This window comes from Chaetura pelagica, unplaced genomic scaffold (genome assembly GCF_000747805.2).
Source record: "Chaetura pelagica isolate M959 unplaced genomic scaffold, ChaPel_1.0 scaffold1420, whole genome shotgun sequence".
Taxonomy (NCBI): Eukaryota; Metazoa; Chordata; class Aves; order Apodiformes; family Apodidae; genus Chaetura; species Chaetura pelagica.
This window is the reverse complement of record NW_009951675.1, coordinates 77,686-99,438: the sequence shown is the minus strand read 5'-3', so window position 1 is coordinate 99,438 and position 21,753 is coordinate 77,686. Positions and strand designations below refer to the sequence as shown.

The following is a 21,753-nucleotide window of genomic DNA, read 5'->3' as shown; positions in this document are numbered from 1 at the left end:
TGCAGGGACCACCTCCCACCCTCCCCAAAACACAGGAATGGCAGAGCACACAGACCAGGGACAACCTCACTACACATATATAGAGATTTACTTGTAGTTAATGGCATCATTATGTCCACACAGTGTCAAGGAAAGCACAGATACAGTCTCATGAAAATAATATTGTACAGATCTCTCTATAATATATATATATATATATAATCAAGGGAGTGTATGACAAGGTTCCAGCTCGTGTGTCCAGAACATCAGCCTGAACGGGTGCGCCCACCCGAGTCTAAAAATGTGTTAAAAATTCCAAGGGGGCCCATCCTGCCCCCCAGCAGGGGGTCCTGGGTGAGATGAGAATGGGGCTGGAGGTCGAGCCTGGGGGTTTGCATAGAGGGGGAATAATCCCGATGTAGAGAACCCAGGAGAAGGGCTGGGGCAGAGCAGAGGGAGCTGGTGTTGGGAGGAGGTGGCACAGAGAGCCCTGGGAAAGGCAGGGTGCTGGGGGTCCTGGCCAAGGGGGGCATTTCCAGGGCCCACCCCCCAGCCTTCAGGGCTGGCACAGGCCTGTGGTGTCACTGCTGGGTGCCAGCAGGGATGGGTGTCCTCACCTCTTCACAGAACCCCAGAAGCCCACAGGAGTGGAGCCCACCCCCCAGCCCAGCTCTGCCAAACCACCCAGAGCCACCAGAGGTGTCACCAGCGATGGGACCCTGTGCTGAGATGTCCCCTCTGTACCACAGCCCTGGCATCAGCACGGCCCAGGCGAGCGAGGGGCTGGGAGGGAAGGGAAAAGGCAAGTGGCTTCTCCCACACACACCTTTTTTTTTGCCCCACACAACTCCTGGAGATGCAGCACAAGCTCCTCAGCACCCGTGGGCACAGCCGGGAGCCTCTGCCAGGCTTCTCACTGAGAACAGACTCCTCAGCCAGCCGGGGCCGCCAGCCGCCCCTGGCCCCGCGGCTGGGGGTGCAGGGACCACCTACGACCCTCCCCAAAACACAGGAATGGCAGAGCACACAGACCAGGGACAACCTCACTACACATATATAGAGATTTACTTGTAGTTAATGGCATCATTATGTCCACACAGTGTCAAGGAAAGCACAGATACAGTCTCATGAAAATAATATTGTACAGATCTCTCTATAATATATATATATATATATAATCAAGGGAGTGTATGACAAGGTTCCAGCTCGTGTGTCCAGAACATCAGCCTGAACGGGTGAGCCCACCCGAGTCTAAAAATGTGTTAAAAATTCCAAGGGGGCCCATCCTGCCCCCCAGCAGGGGGTCCTGGGTGAGATGAGAATGGGGCTGGAGGTCGAGCCTGGGGGTTTGCATAGAGGGGGAATAATCCCGATGTAGAGAACCCAGGAGAAGGGCTGGGGCAGAGCAGAGGGAGCTGGTGTTGGGAGGAGGTGGCACAGAGAGCCCTGGGAAAGGCAGGGTGCTGGGGGTCCTGGCCAAGGGGGGCATTTCCAGGGCCCACCCCCCAGCCTTCAGGGCTGGCACAGGCCTGTGGTGTCACTGCTGGGTGCCAGCAGGGATGGGTGTCCTCACCTCTTCACAGAACCCCAGAAGCCCACAGGAGTGGAGCCCACCCCCCAGCCCAGCTCTGCCAAACCACCCAGAGCCACCAGAGGTGTCACCAGCGATGGGACCCTGTGCTGAGATGTCCCCTCTGTACCACAGCCCTGGCATCAGCACGGCCCAGGCGAGCGAGGGGCTGGGAGGGAAGGGAAAAGGCAAGTGGCTTCTCCCACACACACCTTTTTTTTGGCCCCACACAACTCCTGGAGATGCAGCACAAGCTCCTCAGCACCCGTGGGCACAGCCGGGAGCCTCTGCCAGGCTTCTCACTGAGAACAGACTCCTCAGCCAGCTGGCTTGGATGCCAGAAAATGAAGCAGACAGAAAAAAACCCCAACACCTCGACCTAAAACATCCCCAACCCTGCAATCCCTCCTCAGAAGAGGACAAGATGTTCTAAACCTGCTTTTTGGGGCACACTCCCACCACAGGACACTGCAGCAAAGAACCTTGTCACACTGATCTCCCAGCCACCCCCCCACCCAGCAGAATTTAAAAAAAAGCCCAACCAAGAACCATGACACCATGGGCCAGCCATGAACAACACACAGTAACAGAATAATAATAATAATAAAAGAAATTACAATGATGTTTAGAAAACAGGAATGTTGAAGGTTTTGAAGAACCCCTGGGCCAGCACGTTACACTTGCCACATCCTCATCCTGGTGGGGGAATGGCCACAGAATTGGGGTAAAAAGTGGTGCTGCATGTCTGGAAGGATCAGCAAAGCCTGGTTTTTGGTTGTATTAGATCTCCTGGAGGAGAATCTCAACAGCACCAGTTCAGGAGGGCTGAGGCTGGTTCCCTGGCCAGGTCCCTTCACTCAGTGGTGGCTGGGGCAGCTCTTGGAGGGCTGCACCACAGGAGGTGCCAGAAGGCAGATCCAGGGTCCCCAAAACATGGCTCTTCCAGCCCAGCCTCCACGACTGTGGATCACAACTTCTATGGAGGCACCTCGGGGTGCTGGGGGGCAGGCTGGGTGCTGAGGGAGGCCAAGGAACGGGCCTGGAGAAGGGCTCAGGGTCCCAAATCCAGGAGCTGATCCACCAGGTCTGGTGCAGAGCCTGGCCAAGAGCCATTTGGCACTAGGGAGGGAGCTCAGGCAGGGCTTGTTCCTCACCCAGCCTTCCAGAAGAGCCACCAGTTTGCATCATTCACCCCCAAAATGACAGAACAAAGATCGGGGCCGGGCTCTGCAGCCACCAGGTCACCCCTGGCTCAGGGTCCTGCTCCCCAGCACCACCTGGAGAGAGGAAACAATTCCCAGACACAACCGCTGTCTGGTGCAGGAGGGGTTCTTCCCTCTACAAAGGTCCTCTAGTGAGACACGGCTTGGAAAATGGTGTTTATTGGTATTTATAAATACAAACATAAGGAAGAGTCCATTTGAAGACGGATAATTGACTTAAAAGGACACTGTCAAGTAGTTTGAGCTACCTTAATGCTGTCACCCTGTTTGGAAAAAATAAAATGCTTTGGGTTCTGTATTCTTGAGTTTTCCCTTGAAAACTCTGTTACAAGGAATCAGCCAACTACACCCTGGCTTGCAAAGCCAGTATTTTAACAGCTCTCCCCTGCCACAGGATCCACTAACCCAAGTGTTCTTCCCAGAGCTGTGAGCTCTGGGTGCTGCCCCAGGCACACCCGCCCCTTCCATCAGTCTGTCACGTTGGGAAGAGCCAGTAATTATCCTCTGCCACCCTGAAAACGGGAGGAAGGAGCCCTGCAGATGAAGTCTGGGAACATGCTCGTTGAGGAGAGAGAGAATCCACAGCTAATGAGGATCTGAATAAATATAACGGATTAAAAGCGACCTAGAGGAAAGGAATTGACAGTATCCTTTTAAACACAGCATACTAGATTTCCTCCCAGCAGACTGTGCATCTGCAAGACTTTGTGGAGCATATACAGATGGGTGGGGGGAATTTAAGTAGTAGATGTAGGGGATGCAGCTTCGGTGGTACCAAGAGACCCTCGGGGCTGCCGGGACAGCCCAGCCAGCGGGGAGGGGGGTGGGAAGCAAACCCACAGTGGGGAAAAAAGGCTCCTGGGACCCTAAACCAGCCATTCCTCGTGCTGCACTCTGCTCTTCTTTCCCCATCCTATGGTTCTTGAGCAGAAAGGGGAAGTGTTACCTCCTGGCTGCTGGCAGGGAGGAGAGCAGAACAACTGCTGCTCTGGCTCGGTCACTGGGAACCATCAGTGGCCACGGGCGCTGCTGCCCAGCCCGGGGAGCAGCAGCAGGATCACAGCCACTTACACCTCAGCTCCTCTTCCACAAACCTATCAGAGTTTGACCAAGTTCTGCCCCATTACACCCTTGCCACCTGCCCATCTGTTCCCATGTTTCATACCAGGCATCTGGACCTGCCAGCATCAAGAAACCAGCAGCTCCCAGAGCTGCGCGTGTCTCTGCTCCTCTGCAGCACCTGCACTAATCCTGCCTGAAATGCCCCCAAACCAGCTGCTCCAAACACAGCCCTGACTCCAGGGAAGAGCAGGGCCCCAGGATGGCTCCTCAGACACTTACCTGTGGAAGATGCAAAGGTCGGAAAGTGCCCAGCACACAAAGGTGGCCGTGCCCGGGGGCAGGTTCTCCTGCTGCCTTTAGCAAGTCGTGATTTCACGATGGGGCAACAAGCAAAAATTACTCTAATTTGCTTTACCTGGGGGGCAGGATGAAGGGGCAGAGGGAAAGGGGCAACTTAGTCACTGAAACAGACTATAAATTTTTCCCTATCTCAAAAGTTATATTCTTGTCACTGGGATGAACCTGCAGTGCCAGACAAATTCCAACACCTTATTGTGGATAAAACCAGGCCAGGAATCCCACAGGAGCCTGGCCCAGAGGGCAGCTCATTTCCCATGTAAACATCTTCCCAACAGGTCATTTCAGGCTTCTAATGGTAAAAAGTACTTCTTTTAAATTTAAATGAATCGATTTATATCTTTTTTGTTTGGTACATCTCAAAAGAAAATAATTACTGAATTAGAAATCAGTAAAAAAAAAGAAAGCAGCAGGATGAAGGGAAGGTAAAACCTGAGCCTGAGGCTGCAGGTTTCAGGCTGTGTCACAACTATCAGAGGCCTCTGAGCTGGGTGCTACAGGACACAGAAGAAACAGATGAACCTTTGAGGTGAGCATGCTCAGGGTGGTCAGCAGGGAAGCAGAGAAGCACGAGTCCATCATGTCCCACAGCAGCTGCTGTTTCATTCCCCCACTGAGAAACGGACACAAAACTTGGTGGGATTATCAGGTTTGGGGTTTCTTTTTCTGCCTTTTTCTTTTTTTTTGTCTTCTGGGCAGCAGATGCAGGGTTAAAGCTTGTTCCTTTCCTCTCCCCCTCTCAAAGGATTTCTGTTACTATTCCAACCTCAACAAATGGTGATCCTGGGTTCACAGAAACCTCCCCTCCTTTCGGCAACGGTTTTATCTGAGCCAGTTACACCAATCCACCTAGAGGAAAAGCCAGCCCAGCTCCAGCTCCAGCTCTGCTGAGTTCACCAGTTTGCTGGGACAGGTGGGGCGTGTATGGACGTGTATGAGTGGCTACAGGGGCCTGGCACCACAGCCCTGCTCACTGGCCCTCACCAACCACACGGGTGTCGCTCTCCTCCAAGATCCTGGTGTCCCCCGTGACTCTACAGGTGATCATTAAATACTCAGTCTCAGGGGTGGCCACGTCCAGGGTCATAGGATGATGCAGCATCTGCAGAAGCGTTGCCTGCTGCCCCCCACCGAGGGCGGAGGAGTCACCGGCGCGAAGTAGGCGTGGACTTTAATGTTGGGTAGGTGGGTCTGCAGAGACAAACACAGGGGGACAAGTGACACGGGCAGTGGCAGAGCAAGGCTGAGACAGGCCTAGCTCACCTGGCTTCAGACCACAGCCTGACAGACCCTGGAGTCACACTCAGTTCCCCAGCATGGTTTCCCTCAGAATGTGGGTGAGCAAGTTGTTCTGATGGGTGATCAGAAACAACCAGGCTCCTCCCTTGCCATCCATTCTCTGGGGGCAGAACATGGAGCTGAGCAGGTCCCTGTTCTCTCTGCAAACAAAATGTTATCACTGCTCCTCATTTACAGGTGGAGAAATCGACTCAGGACGGCAATGGCTGGGGCACAGAGTGCCTTGGTGGCCAGAAGCCAGTGACAGGGCAGCCCTGGCTCTGTCACTCACAGGGACATGCAGCCTGCCCTCCAACACTCTGGCTTCATGACAGGATTAGTTGGAGTTCTGTACATGGGAATTGTCAGTACAAAGGATGCTACAATCTGTGCTGAACATGTACTGCAGTGGAGAGAAGGTGCCCTCCTACACATTTGGAAGGTGCTGCCATGTCCCAGTGCTGGCAAAGGAGAACACTGGGTCTCCCCTGCTCAGTGAGCACAGCAGTCACCTCCTATCCCTTCCATAAAGGATGCTACAATCTGTGCTGAACATGTACATCCCTTCCAGCTACTGCTCATTCCCAGCCCATCTTCTGAGTGCAGGACTGCTATGAAATTCATAGATGATGGTTCTCACAATACTTCTCTGGATGAGCACCAGGTCCTGAGGAACTTCAAACCTCAGCCCTCCCTCCTCCCGCCAGACCAAGTGTTCCTGTCCCAGCCTTAGCAGGGTTGTAATTTTGTTTTGTTTTGTTTACCCTGAGTCTCTTGATCCCTGCCCGTGTGATCTGCTGACAGTCGTACAGTTCTATCCTCTCCAGGCTGTGGCAGCTCTTCAGGTGCTCCAGGGAGGCATCAGTGATCAGGGGGCAGTTGTCCAGCTCAATCACCTCCAGGCGGTCGTGGGCGCAGGCGCCGTTCCCCAGGTGGCGGATCCCGTCATCCGTGATCAGCTCGCAGTGGGACAAGCTCTGCAGCCAAACACAGCCTGTCAGCAGCTCTGCCACTGGCAAGCAAAGCCAACACCCTGCCAGGAGACACTGTGGGATGAGACAGGAGCTGGCCCATGTCTCATAGGTTCAGCCTGGTTGGCCTCAGTGGTGTCCTGGGCAGGTTTATGGCGCCTCCCTGCTCTCCAGACTCCAGGTGCTGAGCTCTGGGGGGATCCAGTGACTGACCTGCCTGCCAGGGGGAAACTCAGGGTTGCAGCATGATGGAAAAGGCAACTGCTGGAGGAGGAGACCCTCGGGGCCAGGAGGATGGCACAGAAATGGAACAAACACTTCCGCTATTGGAGAGATCAGCTGTGTGAGATGAGTTGCCTCCGCCGCCCCGGGAAGGCCCCTCTCCCCAAGAACCGGCAGAAACACAGCGTCACCTCCTCGGTGCTTTATCTTTGTGGGGCTGCATCTCAGGAGTTCTTGAGGAGGAGGCAGGGATTGAGTGAGGAGAGAGCACTAGTGCAGCAGGGACTGCACCCAACCCCTCCCAGGACAGGCCTTCTCACAGTGACATTGGAACAGTGCACACGGGGACACAGGGGAAACCCAGATGAATTTGCCAGAAACTTAGACTAAGGAGAACATTTTTTTCCAGATCCAGCAACCTTTCCAGGTTCCAGCTGCTCAGTTGCATCCTAAGGTAGAAGGGCTGCAATCTCCTTTCCTACAGACAGACTGACAGCCTGGTTTGCAGACAGATCCTGCAAGGTGGATCCAGGACCCACCTGCTGTGGGTGGGTGGCCAGGGGCTGATACCAGGACAATACAGTGTCCTAAAACTCATTCTGGGGCAGCTGTGGGTGCCTGGCACACAGAAATGGCAGCAGTAGGGGAAGGACAATAAGTTCTTCAGGGTCAAGTTTCTACATGAATTCTTCCAAGCCTTCACAACACATCTATGAAGTCAAAGAGACAAATCCCCACAGGCAGGGCCTGAAATCCCTTTGTTTATAGGAGGAAGATGCTGAAAGTCCCACTTTAATACTCACCAGAACCTGGAGCCGTGGACAGTGGATGGAAAGCTGGATTAGTGTACTGTCTGTTATCTGGAAAGGAATAAAGAGACAGCCCCTTCATGCTGGATGCTTTGCACAAGGATGTTTTCCCCCCTGAGAAAGAAAAGCTGCAGACTTGTGCCCAAGCCATGGCAGTTCCCCCCAGCCATCCTCCTGAGCCCCTCAGGAACTCATCTCCTGCAAGACCAGATTTCAGATGTACAGATTCTTCCACTCCCTTAAGAGAAAGCCCCTCCTGTCCCTCAAGGGCTGTTAGGGCAGAGCTGCTTTTCTGAACCTCCTCAGGTTGCTCTCAGGGTAGAAGCTGACAATTCAGAGAAGCCAGTGGGCAGACCCCTCAACACCACGATGTCTCCTCAGTGTTTGTCTCTGAAAACACAGGAGGTGTTCAACTCCCTTCCAACAGCCTCGTGGATTGCCCAGTTGCTCCTCTTAATTCTTCAGGAAGACAGAGACTCAGCACAATGGCCTTCTGAGTCAAAGCACTCAGAAGGGAACATGCTGGGCTGGCTTTGCTCCAGGCAGCCAGTCCAAAGACACAGCCAGATTTTTCTCCTTCCTTTTTTGGGTTAACTTTAAGTCACATCCTGTCTGGACTACTGTAATTTCCTCTTGTGATCCCCTGAATTTCTGCCCTCTAAACATCAGGAAGTGCAGAATCCCAGGGTCACCCTGTTCTCATGGCAGGAATAAAATTCTGTCCTTAGGGTTGGAGATTTTTCAGGGGATCTTGACTAAATTAAACTGTTTTCCCCTGTAAATGTGTCTGCAGAGCAGTGAGCAGGTATGAGGGACTCAGCAGGCGCAGCCTCATCCCACTGCATCCCAGTGCCTTGGAGTGGCAGCACTGGGACCCCAGTTCTAGTTCAAGTTGCTGCTGTGGCCTCTATAAAATCAAACAGCCTGGCTGTGTTTTTTCAAAGCAGAAGTAACTCCCATTGCTTCTAGCAATTTATGTAGCACAAACCTTCCCTTAAGTGCAGAGATCTTACTCTTGGACTTGGATCTTGTGTCAAGGGTCCCAATTCACACACCTATTACAGGACCTTCAGGACACATCTCCTACTACTGAATGTCTTTCATTATTCACAGCAACATCCACTGCTCTGAAACATGAACGGCTCAAGCAGTATTTCCTTATCTAAATAGATCCCATCTTCTTGCTCAGGATTCTAAACCAAGTTCTGATTTAGAGACAATCTGCTCTTTCATGATCTTTCCCCACTGCTGTGACTGTGTTAACAAAGAGTGACAGCCAGAGGTGGCACCTCCTACCTGGACACACTCCTCCAGGTCCATTTTTTCAAGCTCATGGCAGTTCTAGGAACAAACAAAAGATCCAACACACAAACTGAGTGCAAAGTTCAGCCAGCAAATATAAACACAACTACAATAAAACCTTTTTAGAAAGGAAGGGGTTTTTTTCCCCTTAAAAGTAAAGAGGAATGTTTGCTGCTTCTTTATGAACAGCACCAAATATAGTCCAGGAAATCTAGCAATTTCACTCATTTAAAAGGACCAAGGATTTTTATTCACAAAAAAGTAAAGGAGGTTAAATTCAGGGTCAGTTGCATAGAACACAGATTTATCTAAAGAAAAACAAACAGTAAAGTTTGAAACTATCAAGTATTCAACATTTCATGCAGGATGGAAACACATCCTGGTGGGTGTGTGGCTCAGGACAAGGCCAAAGATGAGACACAACCTCCTGCTTGTGACTTTGCTTCCACTCAAATGTTGGTATCAAAAGCATGACCAAAAAATCCACATTCAGGAGAAAAGCCCCAGTTAGTTCTTCTCTATTACAAAAAGCAAAGATACTTGACAGGAAGGGTGGGAAGGAGCACTTACCCTAGCTAGGGTGGTGAAGCCCACGTCTGTTAGTTGAGAACACCTTGCAACTTCTAATATTCTGCACAGAAAAAACGTACAATAACCATGGTGGAGTCATGTTGCTTTTCAGAGTGTTGCTGGAAAAGCTTCCAGCAACCCAGGGAAGTCTGACTCTGAGAGGGTAATTTGCACAGAGCATCCACCCTCTGTGCCTGAGGGCAGGTCACAGGGAGGGAGAAGAAGTCAGGCTACAAGGGAACTCCGAGGGTGATCCAGGTCCAACCCCTGAAGTGTTGGACCAAGGGGCTCTTAAAAGCCTTCAGTGCTGGACACTCCACAACCTGCCCAGGTCATCTCCTCTAGTTTTTACCCAAAACTCAGATCCCAAGGTGGAAAAGGGTGTAACACACAACTGCAGATGGCCATGAGAAAATAAATCTTTAATGCCATGAGAGAAGAGTCTGTAAGTCTTCCAAGAGGCAAACTGCTAGTTCTGTGACAACAGCTAAACCTTCTGGCAGCTGCTGCAGCTCCACAGAGCTTTGCTCCACAACATCAACATATTTATCCACCTTTCTAGAAAAGAAACCCAACCTGCCTACAGTGCATGATGAATTTTACTGTACAGAGCTTAATAGTGTCCAGCTGCAGCTGCAGATAAACACAAACCATTTGGAACCAAAGCCATGTTTTACCTTCCCCTTTCAAAACTGGTTTCCATACACTCTTATGCTGCACTTTGTGCCCAGAATTCTTTAAATGAGCTCAGCTGAGACAACAGTTTTGTTTTCTTTTCCCCCCTGGAAGACAGGTATTTTATGCCATTTAAAACAGGCCACTCAGCTGTTACAGATGTCAAATAATAAAACTGTCTCTTCCTCCAGCACCTGGCCATTTTCTGAATTACAGCCAAGTCTCCCTGGAGAAACCTGTCCTAATAAAAAAGAGTCTTAAAAAAGAAGAAATAAAAAGAAGCAAGCACCTGCAGAGCTGTTGCTGGCAGCCCATGCTGCCCAGCAGAGTAAACATTAACACAAATTCCTTCTGCTACACAACCATCATGAAAATCCTGTTAGGATCACACCTCAAGGGAAACAATGTTGTTTAAAAGCATTTTCAGTTCTCAGCACAAAGGTAACCTGACCTCCACTGGTTGTGTCATGAAGAACAAAAGCAGATAGACAATGGTGCAAAAGGAGAGAGCTACTGGGCAGCACTGGCAGCACACAGCACCACAGCATGGAGCTCTTCACCACTGTTTTGCTCACACGAGTTTAGAAACCAGAGTTTTGGGTAAAACTCCAATCACCTCCCAGCAAATGCCTGGAAAAAGTTCCATGATGAAGAGATGTGGTGTCAGAAAGACCTTCAGAGCCTAAACCAGCTCAAATACTACATGACCCTGTCACCACGAGCCTTTGCTCAACATGCAATGGGTCACTGGAGCTGGGGAAGCTGCAGTGAGAACTTACCTGAGCCTGGGGCAGTTCTGTCCCAGGGCGTTCAGGATGGCATCTGTAATGTTAGAGCAGCCTGAAGCACACAAGGATTGTAACTTGTGGCATCCTCTGCATATTGTAATGAGACCATCATCTGTTATTTGCTACAAGAAAAACAATAACAACATCATAAGCCATAAGGAGGCAGGTGGAGGTGCAAGGCACTGCAGACTTCCCTGCTCAGACTTTCACCCAGGCACTTCCCTGGGGCCAAGTTATGCTGCTTTCAGCCCAAAAACGCAGTCAAATATTTCACTGGAGCAGCTGAACCAGGATAAGCCACGTCAAAGTGACTTGTAAACAGTCAGAAAGTGGTTCCACATGCAGGGAGATGTTTCTGGGCTGGGGCCATGTGAGCTGTGAGGCAGAGCAGCCCTACAGGCCCAGGGCTGGCCTCCTGCCTCCCTTGCAGCCCTGGCTTTGGAAGCCCTTGGCTGAAGGTCAGGACAAGGAAGCACCTAATGGAGTTACCCACAAAGAAGCAGCAGGTTGTTTTCACAAACAGCCTTTTCAAACATACACTTTGGTGGTTTGGGACCAAAACCTGAACTGTGTGAGACAGGCTTGCAGCACAAAACCTGTTACATTCACCCCCTGGTGAGCAGCAATTTCTTAGGTCTGGATGTTCAGGAGCAGCCAGACTCCAATCCCACTGGGCAGCACCAACCTACACAGCAAACAGCCAGTCTGGGGCTGGTGAGGGCTGGGGGGAGGTGGGACAGAAACCAAAGACAACTTGGTATTTTCAGTTAAGGTGATCAAGAACCTCATTAGTTTTCTTCTCCCTTCCTTCTGTTGGCCTCTCCCCATCCTGCCTCTCCCCCAGGAACCAGACACAGGTCTGCAACCTGCCAGCAGTCCAGCTTTTCCCAGTTTTGGACAGACAGGCACCAGTCTCTAGCTAATCTAGTAACTGGAAAAGCTGCTCCTCACACAGGACAGGGAAGGGGCAGCCCTGCAGCCTCAGTCACTCCTGGAAAAGGAAGAGACTGTTGGGCTCCCCCCTGTGAGAGCCTGGCTGCATGTGCAAAGAGCCCATTCCAGTTTATTTCTTGGCATAAATACACATTTTTGGCACTGCAGGATAACTGGTTTCGAGCCCTTCTGTGCAGGGAAACTGCAGTGGGTTCAGTTTCACAGGGAGGCCAGAGGAGCCTCCAGCACCACACGAATACTCTGGCCCCATGGAGAGAATTTTCCAGCCTGTCCTGGAAATGAGTTGAGAAGCCCCGTGGGCAGGGCAGGGAGACAAACAACCCTGAACAAGGGAATCCTATGACTCTGTTTTGGGGGCTTATTCAGCACTACTGAATGCTACCAAAGAAGCTGTTTTCCATCAACTATTTTTAAAAGCCTGGTAAAAGCTGAGCTGCCCTGCCTGCTGAGGGGACACATCCTGCAGGGCCCTGCCTGGAGATGCCTCTAGCTGCCCAAGGATGGCTGAGCTGGAAAAGCAGAGAAAGTTTTACTTACTAAGCACGTTTGAAGGTTTAAAGTCACCAGTTCAGGACAATGTGCACCAATGTATTTCAGAGCTTCATCCTCAAGCTGGAAAGACAAATTCAGAGAGTGAAATAACCTGGGTAACACTTGAAGCAACCTTCAAAATAAAGTTTTGAGGAACAGCAAAGCATCTGTGGTTTTGGAGACCTACTGGGGAGGAGGGTAATGCACTGTAGCCTCAGCAGGGAGGGCAAGCCTTTTATTTTGGGCTTTTACCACCTCAGGAGCAGAGTTCAAAGACCCACAACACCAAGTTACTGATTTAAGGAGAAGTTGATCTGGTCAAACATGCATCATTAACAGAGCAAGTAGTGAAATCTGCAACTACTTACAGGAATTAAGGAAATGCCTCACTAGTAAGGGCCTATAAATAACACTATTTTTGTAGTGCAATACTGGAACTCAAAAAAAAAGAAAAAAAGAGATCTTGTTTCAATGTGAGGAGCACAAACACATCCAGGTTGCTTTCTGATGATAAAAAGCCTGCTATTCTTAAATCTCTAAGAACAGATGGTAGGTAATTGATAACAAGGATGTATTGCCATCAATACAGCTCATGACTCCATAAATTACTAGAAACTCAAGCTGTTTCTATGACCTGAATTCTCAAAATAGGCTGAGATAGTTGTATCTTTAATCAAGTCATTTTTGCAGCCATGCAGACCCATCTCACGTACTCAAAATCCAACAGGAGGATAAATTTAGAGAAACAACTGAGTGGAGCCCCCACAGCTGGGCCTTCAGGGGTGGCACAGGGGCTGTGTGCACAGAACTGTGCTTTGCTGCTTTGCCACAATAACCTTTCAGAGCTTTCTGTGTCTGTGCCCAGGAGAAACATGCTTTTTGCAGAATAAAATTTTTAAAAAAAAAAAGCAAAAAAAAAAAGCTGTTTATCTATATATGGCTGATAAAAATGGCTCTTACTGACTCATACTTAAGGCATCTCTGCCCCTAAGAAAAAAAACAAATCCAAAGCAAATCCGTGCTGCCCATGTTGGGGTACAAGTTGCTAATGGATCTGAGGTCATTTCCCAGGCCTACCTTGAGGCTCTCAAGCTCTCAGGAGTCTCTGGCTCACAGGTTCCAGCTCCTGCAAGGTCAGTTTTACTCTCCTTTTTTCAGGGACAAGACTCTGAGATACATTTGCTCCTTTCCAGCCCCTCTGGCTGCATTAAAAAGAGCCCAGCCCACTTCAGTTAAAAACAAAATAAATCAGAATTTGTCCCCACATTCTTTGTGAAGCAGCTTTGCAGGGAGCAGTGCTCAAGGCTGACATTCCCCACACCCCAGCCCACAACTGCTGGAGCTCCTCACAAAGCTGCAGCACAGGGAAGTGTTTAACACATTCAACTTTTCAATGCTTGGCCAGGTAAGACAGTGAAGATGAATGGGAGTTGGTCTGAGTAACAAGAAGTGTAACGAGGGGGGAAAAAAAGGCCCTTTCAGCTGCCAGAGTGAAGGCACCACTGCTGCATTCCCAAGTCCAGGCATGGCAGCCCCTGCAGCCTCTGCAAAATACACTGTTGTGGCTCAAAAGTGACATGACACACTTGAGGGACACGGGCTGTGCCCCTGTCCAGCTGCAGAGGTGGCTCCTCAAGGAGTCACACACAGTGGTTCTCTAACCAGAAGATCCAAACCACACAAGGAGGAGATCCTGCCAAGCTGGGAAAGCCTTGTTGTGCCCCCTGGCATGTGCTGAGCCCGTGGGTCCAGCCAGGGCTGACACAGATACCTCCTCTCCAGGAAAAGTTTGCTCAATGTGATGGGGAAAAGAAAGAAGAAGAATGATTCTAGAGCTGGAACTGCAATTTGTTCACTGTCTCACCACTTGTGCTGAGCTGAAAGCGATTGAAGAATTTCAGGAAAGGCAGTTAATCCCCAGCAAGGCAGACTGTGAGTGATTGCAGGAAAGTAATGTTTTTAGAAATGGAAAAACCCACCATCTTTCATCCCCAGAGTTCCAGTTAGGGCAGGAAGCAGCCAGCTGGGCCTGCTCCCTGGAGCTGTACCTGTGTGCAGCCCTTCAGGAACAGGGCCTTGAGTCCCCCACAGCCTCGCACCAGGGCCTGGATGCCATCCTTGGTCACTTGGTCACACCAGGAGATGTTCAGCTGCTCCAGCAGTGGGCATCCCTCACTTTGGAGGGGAAAGGAAAAAACAATTCCCATGAGCAGATTTAAGCAGTTCTATGTCTCCTAAGCAGTTTAAAAAGACAAAACAGTCACATGCTGGTGTTCACCTTCCAGCTCTGCAAACACCAGCTACACACACTTACAAGGGAGAAGTTGATGGTAAATGAGCACTGTAAAAATGCAGCCTAAGGCTCCTGTCTCCCCAAAAATCCCTCCTCCAAGACTTCAACAGAATATAATTCTTCTTTTACTGCTAAAAACCACCAGGAGGGACAGATACAAGCTCGAGGGCAGCTCTTAAAGAGTCCTGCTCCTCTGCCTGCACACCACGAGCACATGGGGGGGGGATGTTATCTGGAACCAACCAGCCAAAGTCCATGTTGTTGACTCCTACCTGAGTGCTTTCAGGGACAGGTTGGTTATGGAAGTGCAGGAGGCCAAATCAAGATGCCTGAGTTTAGAGCAGGACTTGCTGAGGCTGGTACATGTGCTGAAAGAGAGCACAGGAGACACCCATGCAAGAGATATATTCAAAGTCATTCCCTTTCCCTAGGACATATATTACCTTCTGCACACACCAGCCTGGCCCTGCCTTAAAGAGGAGATGGAGGATCTAACACAGGGACACAGAAAAGGGGTTTAGAGAGGAGATAGGAATGTTACTCACGTATCTGTGATCTTGGTGCAGCCATTTAGGTTCAACACTTCAATGTTTCTGCAGTTCTGTGCAAATGTCCTTGATGAAATAAGAGAGAAAACTCTGTATTTCTCAGGAGAGAGATTTCCAGGTGTTTGGCAGCATTTATGTTAACTGTCTCATCAGATACTACTTTACAAAACTGTCTCAAACAAAATTAAGAAGTAAATAAAACCATGTATGTTGCCCTGTCTCTTGCCTTGGCATTTCCCAGCCTAAAGGCAGGAGCCTGTAATTCAGCCCCCACCACTCCTGAGCCTGCAGCAGCAGCTGGTATTATTTTAATGAGAATTGAGCAAAATGGCTACTGTGTGAAGCTGAAAAATGAGAAATTAAAAAGGCTTCTGTGTCACTGCTCCTGATGTTTTAAGTTAGTCACACAGGCCAAACATCTCAGTTCCAAAGTGTTCATGAATTATCCCAGCCCTCCGTGGTGGCAGAAACTGCCTCATTCTTTATTTCCCAGTGCAGGAGAGAGAGGAGCTGCACCTCTACCTTAATGCATTGTCTCCCACTCCCAGGCAGCCCCGCAGGCTTAACTTCCGCAGGAAACCCCCACATCTCTTGGAAATGTTCTCAACTACCCGGCCCTGGGGGAGACAGGAAGAACAATATTAAAATCCACAAGTCACCTGAGCATTCAAAGAACTGAATTACACATTTAACAGTTTGTTACTCTAGGTAAAGCAGTGCTAAGAAAACAAAAATGTCACTATCATCGTCTCTGGCAGGGAGAAACAGAATTATTCAGCTTCTGAAGATGGAGAGAGAAGGAATAATTAGCTAAAGCTGCTCAGGCTAATGAGTGAGGCATTTCCTCCAGTTCAGAACTCCTGGACATGGATGCAGAACACCCAAGGGATGAAAGCAGCAATGCCATGGCTCAGCAGGGGCAGGGGGTTCACAAATCAGTACAGTCAATGCACTATAAATGGATTTACTTCAATTTCTACTCAAAACAGAGCTGAGGCAGAACCAGCCCACAAATTTTATTTTCACAGAAAAAGGAATTTAAACATTTGTATTCAAGAAATCTAGAATAAAGGCTTTTTAAATTTCAAATTTGCAATCTCCAAAGACCCCACTGCAAGCTACTTCTCCCTGTGAACCAAGTGCAAAAACTCCTGAGAGAACATTTGTATCAGTGTCCAGAAATTCCAAACCTTCCCCTCCACTTCAGCCAAGTCCCTGTTCATCACAGAACAGGAGCTTCACTCAGCTCTTCACCTACCAGTTGGCATTTAAGAGCCCTACAAAGATGAAGATATTCTTCTATAAACTTTTTCCAGTCCAAAAAAATACCAAGCTTGGTACAAAGTAAAACCACAAGCAAAAAGGGACCCCAGCCTAATTAGCTCCCTGCAGGAGCCTCTGGGACCAGTTGCTGTGGGGGCTCTGGGAGCAGCTGGACTGGACTGAGCCTGCACATCCCTGCAGGGGGGTTGGAGCAGCTGAAACACTCCACATGTTTTGGCAACTCCTGGGAATTCATAGGCTTCAGTTAGAGGATTCAAACACATTTGTATAATGTATGGAATTTACATCAACTGATGGATTTCCATTCCTTTAAAGCAAACAACATGTAGGACATCAGGAAGTCTAGCAGGTATTTGCAGGTGAGGTACAACAGATCCAAGCATTTTGTTTCAAAAGGGGAAGTCTGTGCTTATGCCAGAACATGTGTTTGATCTATAGAGTGGTGTTAGAGAACAAAGAGACATTAAAACCATGCAAAAACCCCTCAAGAATGAGAAAAGCCTAGTTTGCATTCACAGCACCCCTGCCTCCATCCCTCCTGCTCAGCCCAACTGGGAAGCTCCCTCCACGCTTCCTGCTGGACCCAGCACCACCAGTAACTTCACTCTAGCAAAGTTATTAATTATATGGGTCCAGAACTTTCAGGGCAAGCTAAGAGATAAAAGAACTTACTACCAAGCACCAAAACCACACTGTTTACTTCCCTCAGTCTCAGGCCACTTGCCCCCCTGCACACAGCAGGTCCCTCCATCCATGAGTCTCTCAGAGAGTGATTATTTTGGCTCTTTCCTCCACAAATCAGGTGTTTATATCCCACAAGGTGTGATTCTTCTGGCTTATGCCTCTGTCTAGAACAAGTTAAAATGACACACTCCCTATTCTCCCTCCTCCAATACGTTTTAAAGAGGATGTAACATTCTGGTGAGAAACTTAAGGAGTGGGGTTATTCGGTCTCTTATCCTGATGGAAGCAATTTTCTTTTTAAGAGCTGCATGACAACAGCATCCACTCCTCTCAGTGTCAAGGAGTCCACATCCAACATCTTTAGAACAGCTACAAGGAAGCACTTCCAAAGCTGCATCTTTTAGGAACAAGTTTGACCTTGGCCCTGTCAATAATCCTTACATTTCAATTTTTTATATTATAGACAGGAAAGGACAGACAATATTCCAGGCCTTGTTTCAAAAGACACTCAGTCTTACTGGTCTGTGGCAACATTTCTTTGAGTGAAAGGAAAGCAGCCCAAATTCTGCTATACAGAATTTACTTATTCTATTTATTCCTGTTCTCAGAACACACAGAGAAATAGTTCCCTTCTATTACTGCCTGTAAGTCTTGATACAGGTACACAATTCTGTCCATTTTCAAAAGCTGAATGGATTGCCAGACTTTGAAGACTCCCCAAAGCTAAGAAGAACTGAAATTAATGATTTCTATCTCCAGGGAAGGTAGAAAGGGGTTCCTCTGGGAGTATTAATCCATTCTAGGCTGTAATTACATTTTAACAAGAAAAATGGGTTTGTATGTCACTTAATTATACCTCAATATCCCTCTGGAAATCAAACAGGTCAATTCGCTGCCAGTTACTGCCATCCAGGGCCAGAACATTCCAAGCCTTTATCAGGGGGAAAAAATGTAAACGTGTTGTTAATATGAAAAAAACCCACCAGTGGGGACCGAGTTACAGTTTGTTCCCTTCAGAAACAACATCCTGCCTCAGGTGTAAAAGCAACAAGCAACAACAGCCAAGGAGGAGAACCGTGCAGTTACCAGAGTCACTTGCTGGGGTGGCCCCTTGCCCAGCTCTTCCAAGTCCCCTGAGGGGCAGGTGGTGACCCCACTTCTGTGCCCACCGGAGCTGCGGGTGCTGAACCCGGGAGCGGAGCTGGAGCGTGGGACAGCGCTGGAGCATCTTCAGTCCTGGCTGGAATCTAAGCCCCTCTGTGGCTAAACCAACATCTCCAGAGGATGCTAGCAGGGCCAACGTCAAGATGGAGGATGCCAGGACACGGGTGGGTCCCAGAGGAGACCCAGCACCAGGCATCTGTACTGGTGACACTGGTCTGAGGGTGCAGAGGACTCCCCGGTGGTGGGCCAGAGGATTCCGGCTGTGGTCAGATCCCAGAGCAGAGGCTGCCATCCTGCACACCCCCTCTGTGCCTGCAGCAGCAAGAGGGGGCCCAGGCAGCTCCTCAGCTGGGTGCATAATCCTTACATTTCAATTTTTTATATTATAGACAGGAAAGGACAGACAATATTCCAGGCCTTGTTTCAAAAGACACTCAGTCTTACTGGTCTGTGGCAACATTTCTTTGAGTGAAAGGAAAGCAGCCCAAATTCTGCTATACAGAATTTACTTATTCTATTTATTCCTGTTCTCAGAACACACAGAGAAATAGTTCCCTTCTATTACTGCCTGTAAGTCTTGATACAGGTACACAATTCTGTCCATTTTCAAAAGCTGAATGGATTGCCAGACTTTGAAGACTCCCCAAAGCTAAGAAGAACTGAAATTAATGATTTCTATCTCCAGGGAAGGTAGAAAGGGGTTCCTCTGGGAGTATTAATCCATTCTAGGCTGTAATTACATTTTAACAAGAAAAATGGGTTTGTATGTCACTTAATTATACCTCAATATCCCTCTGGAAATCAAACAGGTCAATTCGCTGCCAGTTACTGCCATCCAGGGCCAGAACATTCCAAGCCTTTATCAGGGGGAAAAAATGTAAACGTGTTGTTAATATGAAAAAAACCCACCAGTGGGGACCGAGTTACAGTTTGTTCCCTTCAGAAACAACATCCTGCCTCAGGTGTAAAAGCAACAAGCAACAACAGCCAAGGAGGAGAACCGTGCAGTTACCAGAGTCACTTGCTGGGGTGGCCCCTTGCCCAGCTCTTCCAAGTCCCCTGAGGGGCAGGTGGTGACCCCACTTCTGTGCCCACCGGAGCTGCGGGTGCTGAACCCGGGAGCGGAGCTGGAGCGTGGGACAGCGCTGGAGCATCTTCAGTCCTGGCTGGAATCTAAGCCCCTCTGTGGCTAAACCAACATCTCCAGAGGATGCTAGCAGGGCCAACGTCAAGATGGAGGATGCCAGGACACGGGTGGGTCCCAGAGGAGACCCAGCACCAGGCATCTGTACTGGTGACACTGGTCTGAGGGTGCAGAGGACTCCCCGGTGGTGGGCCAGAGGATTCCGGCTGTGGTCAGATCCCAGAGCAGAGGCTGCCATCCTGCACACCCCCTCTGTGCCTGCAGCAGCAAGAGGGGGCCCAGGCAGCTCCTCAGCTGGGTGCATGGGGTGCTGTGTCCTTTGGAAGCTGCCCAGATACAGGGTCCAGCTCGTGGCTGAGCACCATGGCCAGAGTGGCAGGGGCCGCTGCCTCCAGGGGTTGGTTTGGGGCTTTTGAAACAACAAAAATCTCATGTGGTTCATGCTACAAATGAGAACCAGGAACTGAAAGTTAGTAATTCTGCCCTTAATGAATCAAAAAGGTTGTCAGTACAGAACTAGACTTGAAGCTGTAATCACATAATCAAAGTAAACAACCAAACCTAATAACCACGAGCCTGTCGTTAGGAGGGAGCACACAAACTCGGGTGTGTTTTTACACCACAGCTATTACAGGCACTAACCTACAACTCCAGCACAACCTACTGGCTCTTGTGCAAGCCACGTACAGGCTTATGACAGTCAGCAGAAAGCATTAATTAATCTTCTGCATTTTAAATCTGATATTTGTTTGAAGGTCTAGTTCTTGCCATGAGAAAAGCAGTAGCTCCAGTGGCAAGGAACTGCACTGGTGGGTACCAGTGACAGCCCAGCATGTCAGTGTGTGGTGCAGGGAACACCAGAGCCAGCCTTTCTCTAGCTCTGGGTAAACACTGGCATCTGAGCAGACACTGGCAGGATCAAGTATCTGAACAAATCTGGTAGGTGTAGATAGATGGACCTGTACTTGGAGGAATTTTCCCAAGCAAATAATCCCAGCTGGATTTCATTACCTGGAGCCCACAAAACTATGAGCTACTTCAGGAAAACAACAACCCCAAACAAACCAAGACACTCCTTTTTTTCCTCACATGTTTGCTTCAACAATATCTGAGCAGGGAAGTGAACCTTCATCTGCTGCACAGTACCTCTTTGAATCAACATTTCTGTATCTCCACCACAACCCACAGAAAGCCATTTTAGGTTCATCCACAGTTGGTATTTTCACCAGCAGAGGCCTCTTGTACAACCCCAGCCCGACTGGAGAGTTCTTGGGCAAAAAGTTAGGAACCCCCTTTGTAACGTGCTCTGGGCCCAGGACACCAGCTAAGCAGGATTCAAGCTCCCAGTCCCTCTTTGCTAGTGCCATCAGAAGCTTCTGGTGCTGTGGCATGAACACAGGACACTAAATAACAATAGTTGAGTTGCACAAAGCTCCCTGGCACAAATCCTCCTGTTTGACACGCCAGGGAAGGCTGGAGCTGCCACCCAGATCCCACCAAGTGCCAACATCCCCCAGCAAGGAGGAAGGTTCTTACCCTGGAAACTTGAGCACAACGACACAGAGTAACCACATCCAGGAACGAGAAAATTCTGCAACAGAAAGAAGAGATCCCTTTTTAGTTATCTGCATTTCAAACAAAGGGAACATGGGAAACAAAGGGGGGGGGGAGGACTGGAGACAGCAAAACTTCTTTGTAATTCAGCTGAAAGCTGGACTGTGAAAAGAAGTGCAGACCCAGCAGTTCAATGAGAGGAAAACAGATACTGAAACACTGGGAAATGTTCATCTCACACCTTGTGGTGTTTATTGACAGGGAACTGGATGGTTATTCATCCAAACAGACCCTTCCAGGTGGTGTCAGGCAAAGGTTAAGTGGTCAGGATATGGCAGGACAAGAGCCCCGTGGGGCTGACCTGGCTCCTGTTCCACAAGGACCCAACACCTGCAGCCCCAGTCTCAGCCTGGCTGTGCCAGCAGGTCCCAGCAGTGCCACAGCCCCATGCCAGGGATGGATTCTTTCTTTTTGTTCACACAGCTGTGCTGAATCTGAAGGGCTGTCAGGCAAAGGTTAAGTGGTCAGGATATGGCAGGACAAGAGCCCCGTGGGGCTGACCTGGCTCCTGTTCCACAAGGACCCAACACCTGCAGCCCCAGTCTCAGCCTGGCTGTGCCAGCAGGTCCCAGCAGTGCCACAGCCCCATGCCAGGGATGGATTCTTTCTTTTTGTTCACACAGCTGTGCTGAATCTGAAGGGCTGGTGACACAGAGGCAGGAGGAGCAGTTTGCTCTGCAACCCCGCCAAGCAGCCTGCCCAGCCAGTGGCTGGGGGGGGGGGGGGGGAGG

General features: G+C 49.5%; 1 protein-coding gene across 1 annotated transcript in view; it reads right to left on the bottom strand.

Moving 5' to 3' along the window:
- Positions 1-5,274: 5,274 nt before the first annotated feature.
- The window catches only part of FBXL20 (F-box and leucine-rich repeat protein 20), a 24,123-nt gene continuing 7,644 nt past the window's right edge, over positions 5,275-21,753 (bottom strand). The window contains exons 2-14 of the mRNA XM_009994704.1: positions 20,945-20,999; positions 19,047-19,121; positions 15,655-15,749; positions 15,130-15,198; positions 14,857-14,952; positions 14,340-14,466; positions 12,298-12,372; positions 10,798-10,928; positions 9,344-9,404; positions 8,768-8,812; positions 7,466-7,522; positions 6,234-6,446; positions 5,275-5,382 (exon numbers count right to left, since the gene is read on the bottom strand). Of these exons, the coding sequence (XP_009993006.1) occupies positions 5,275-5,382; positions 6,234-6,446; positions 7,466-7,522; positions 8,768-8,812; positions 9,344-9,404; positions 10,798-10,928; positions 12,298-12,372; positions 14,340-14,466; positions 14,857-14,952; positions 15,130-15,198; positions 15,655-15,749; positions 19,047-19,121; positions 20,945-20,999 (1,207 nt within the window). The remainder of the gene's footprint in view (positions 5,383-6,233; positions 6,447-7,465; positions 7,523-8,767; positions 8,813-9,343; positions 9,405-10,797; positions 10,929-12,297; positions 12,373-14,339; positions 14,467-14,856; positions 14,953-15,129; positions 15,199-15,654; positions 15,750-19,046; positions 19,122-20,944; positions 21,000-21,753) is intronic.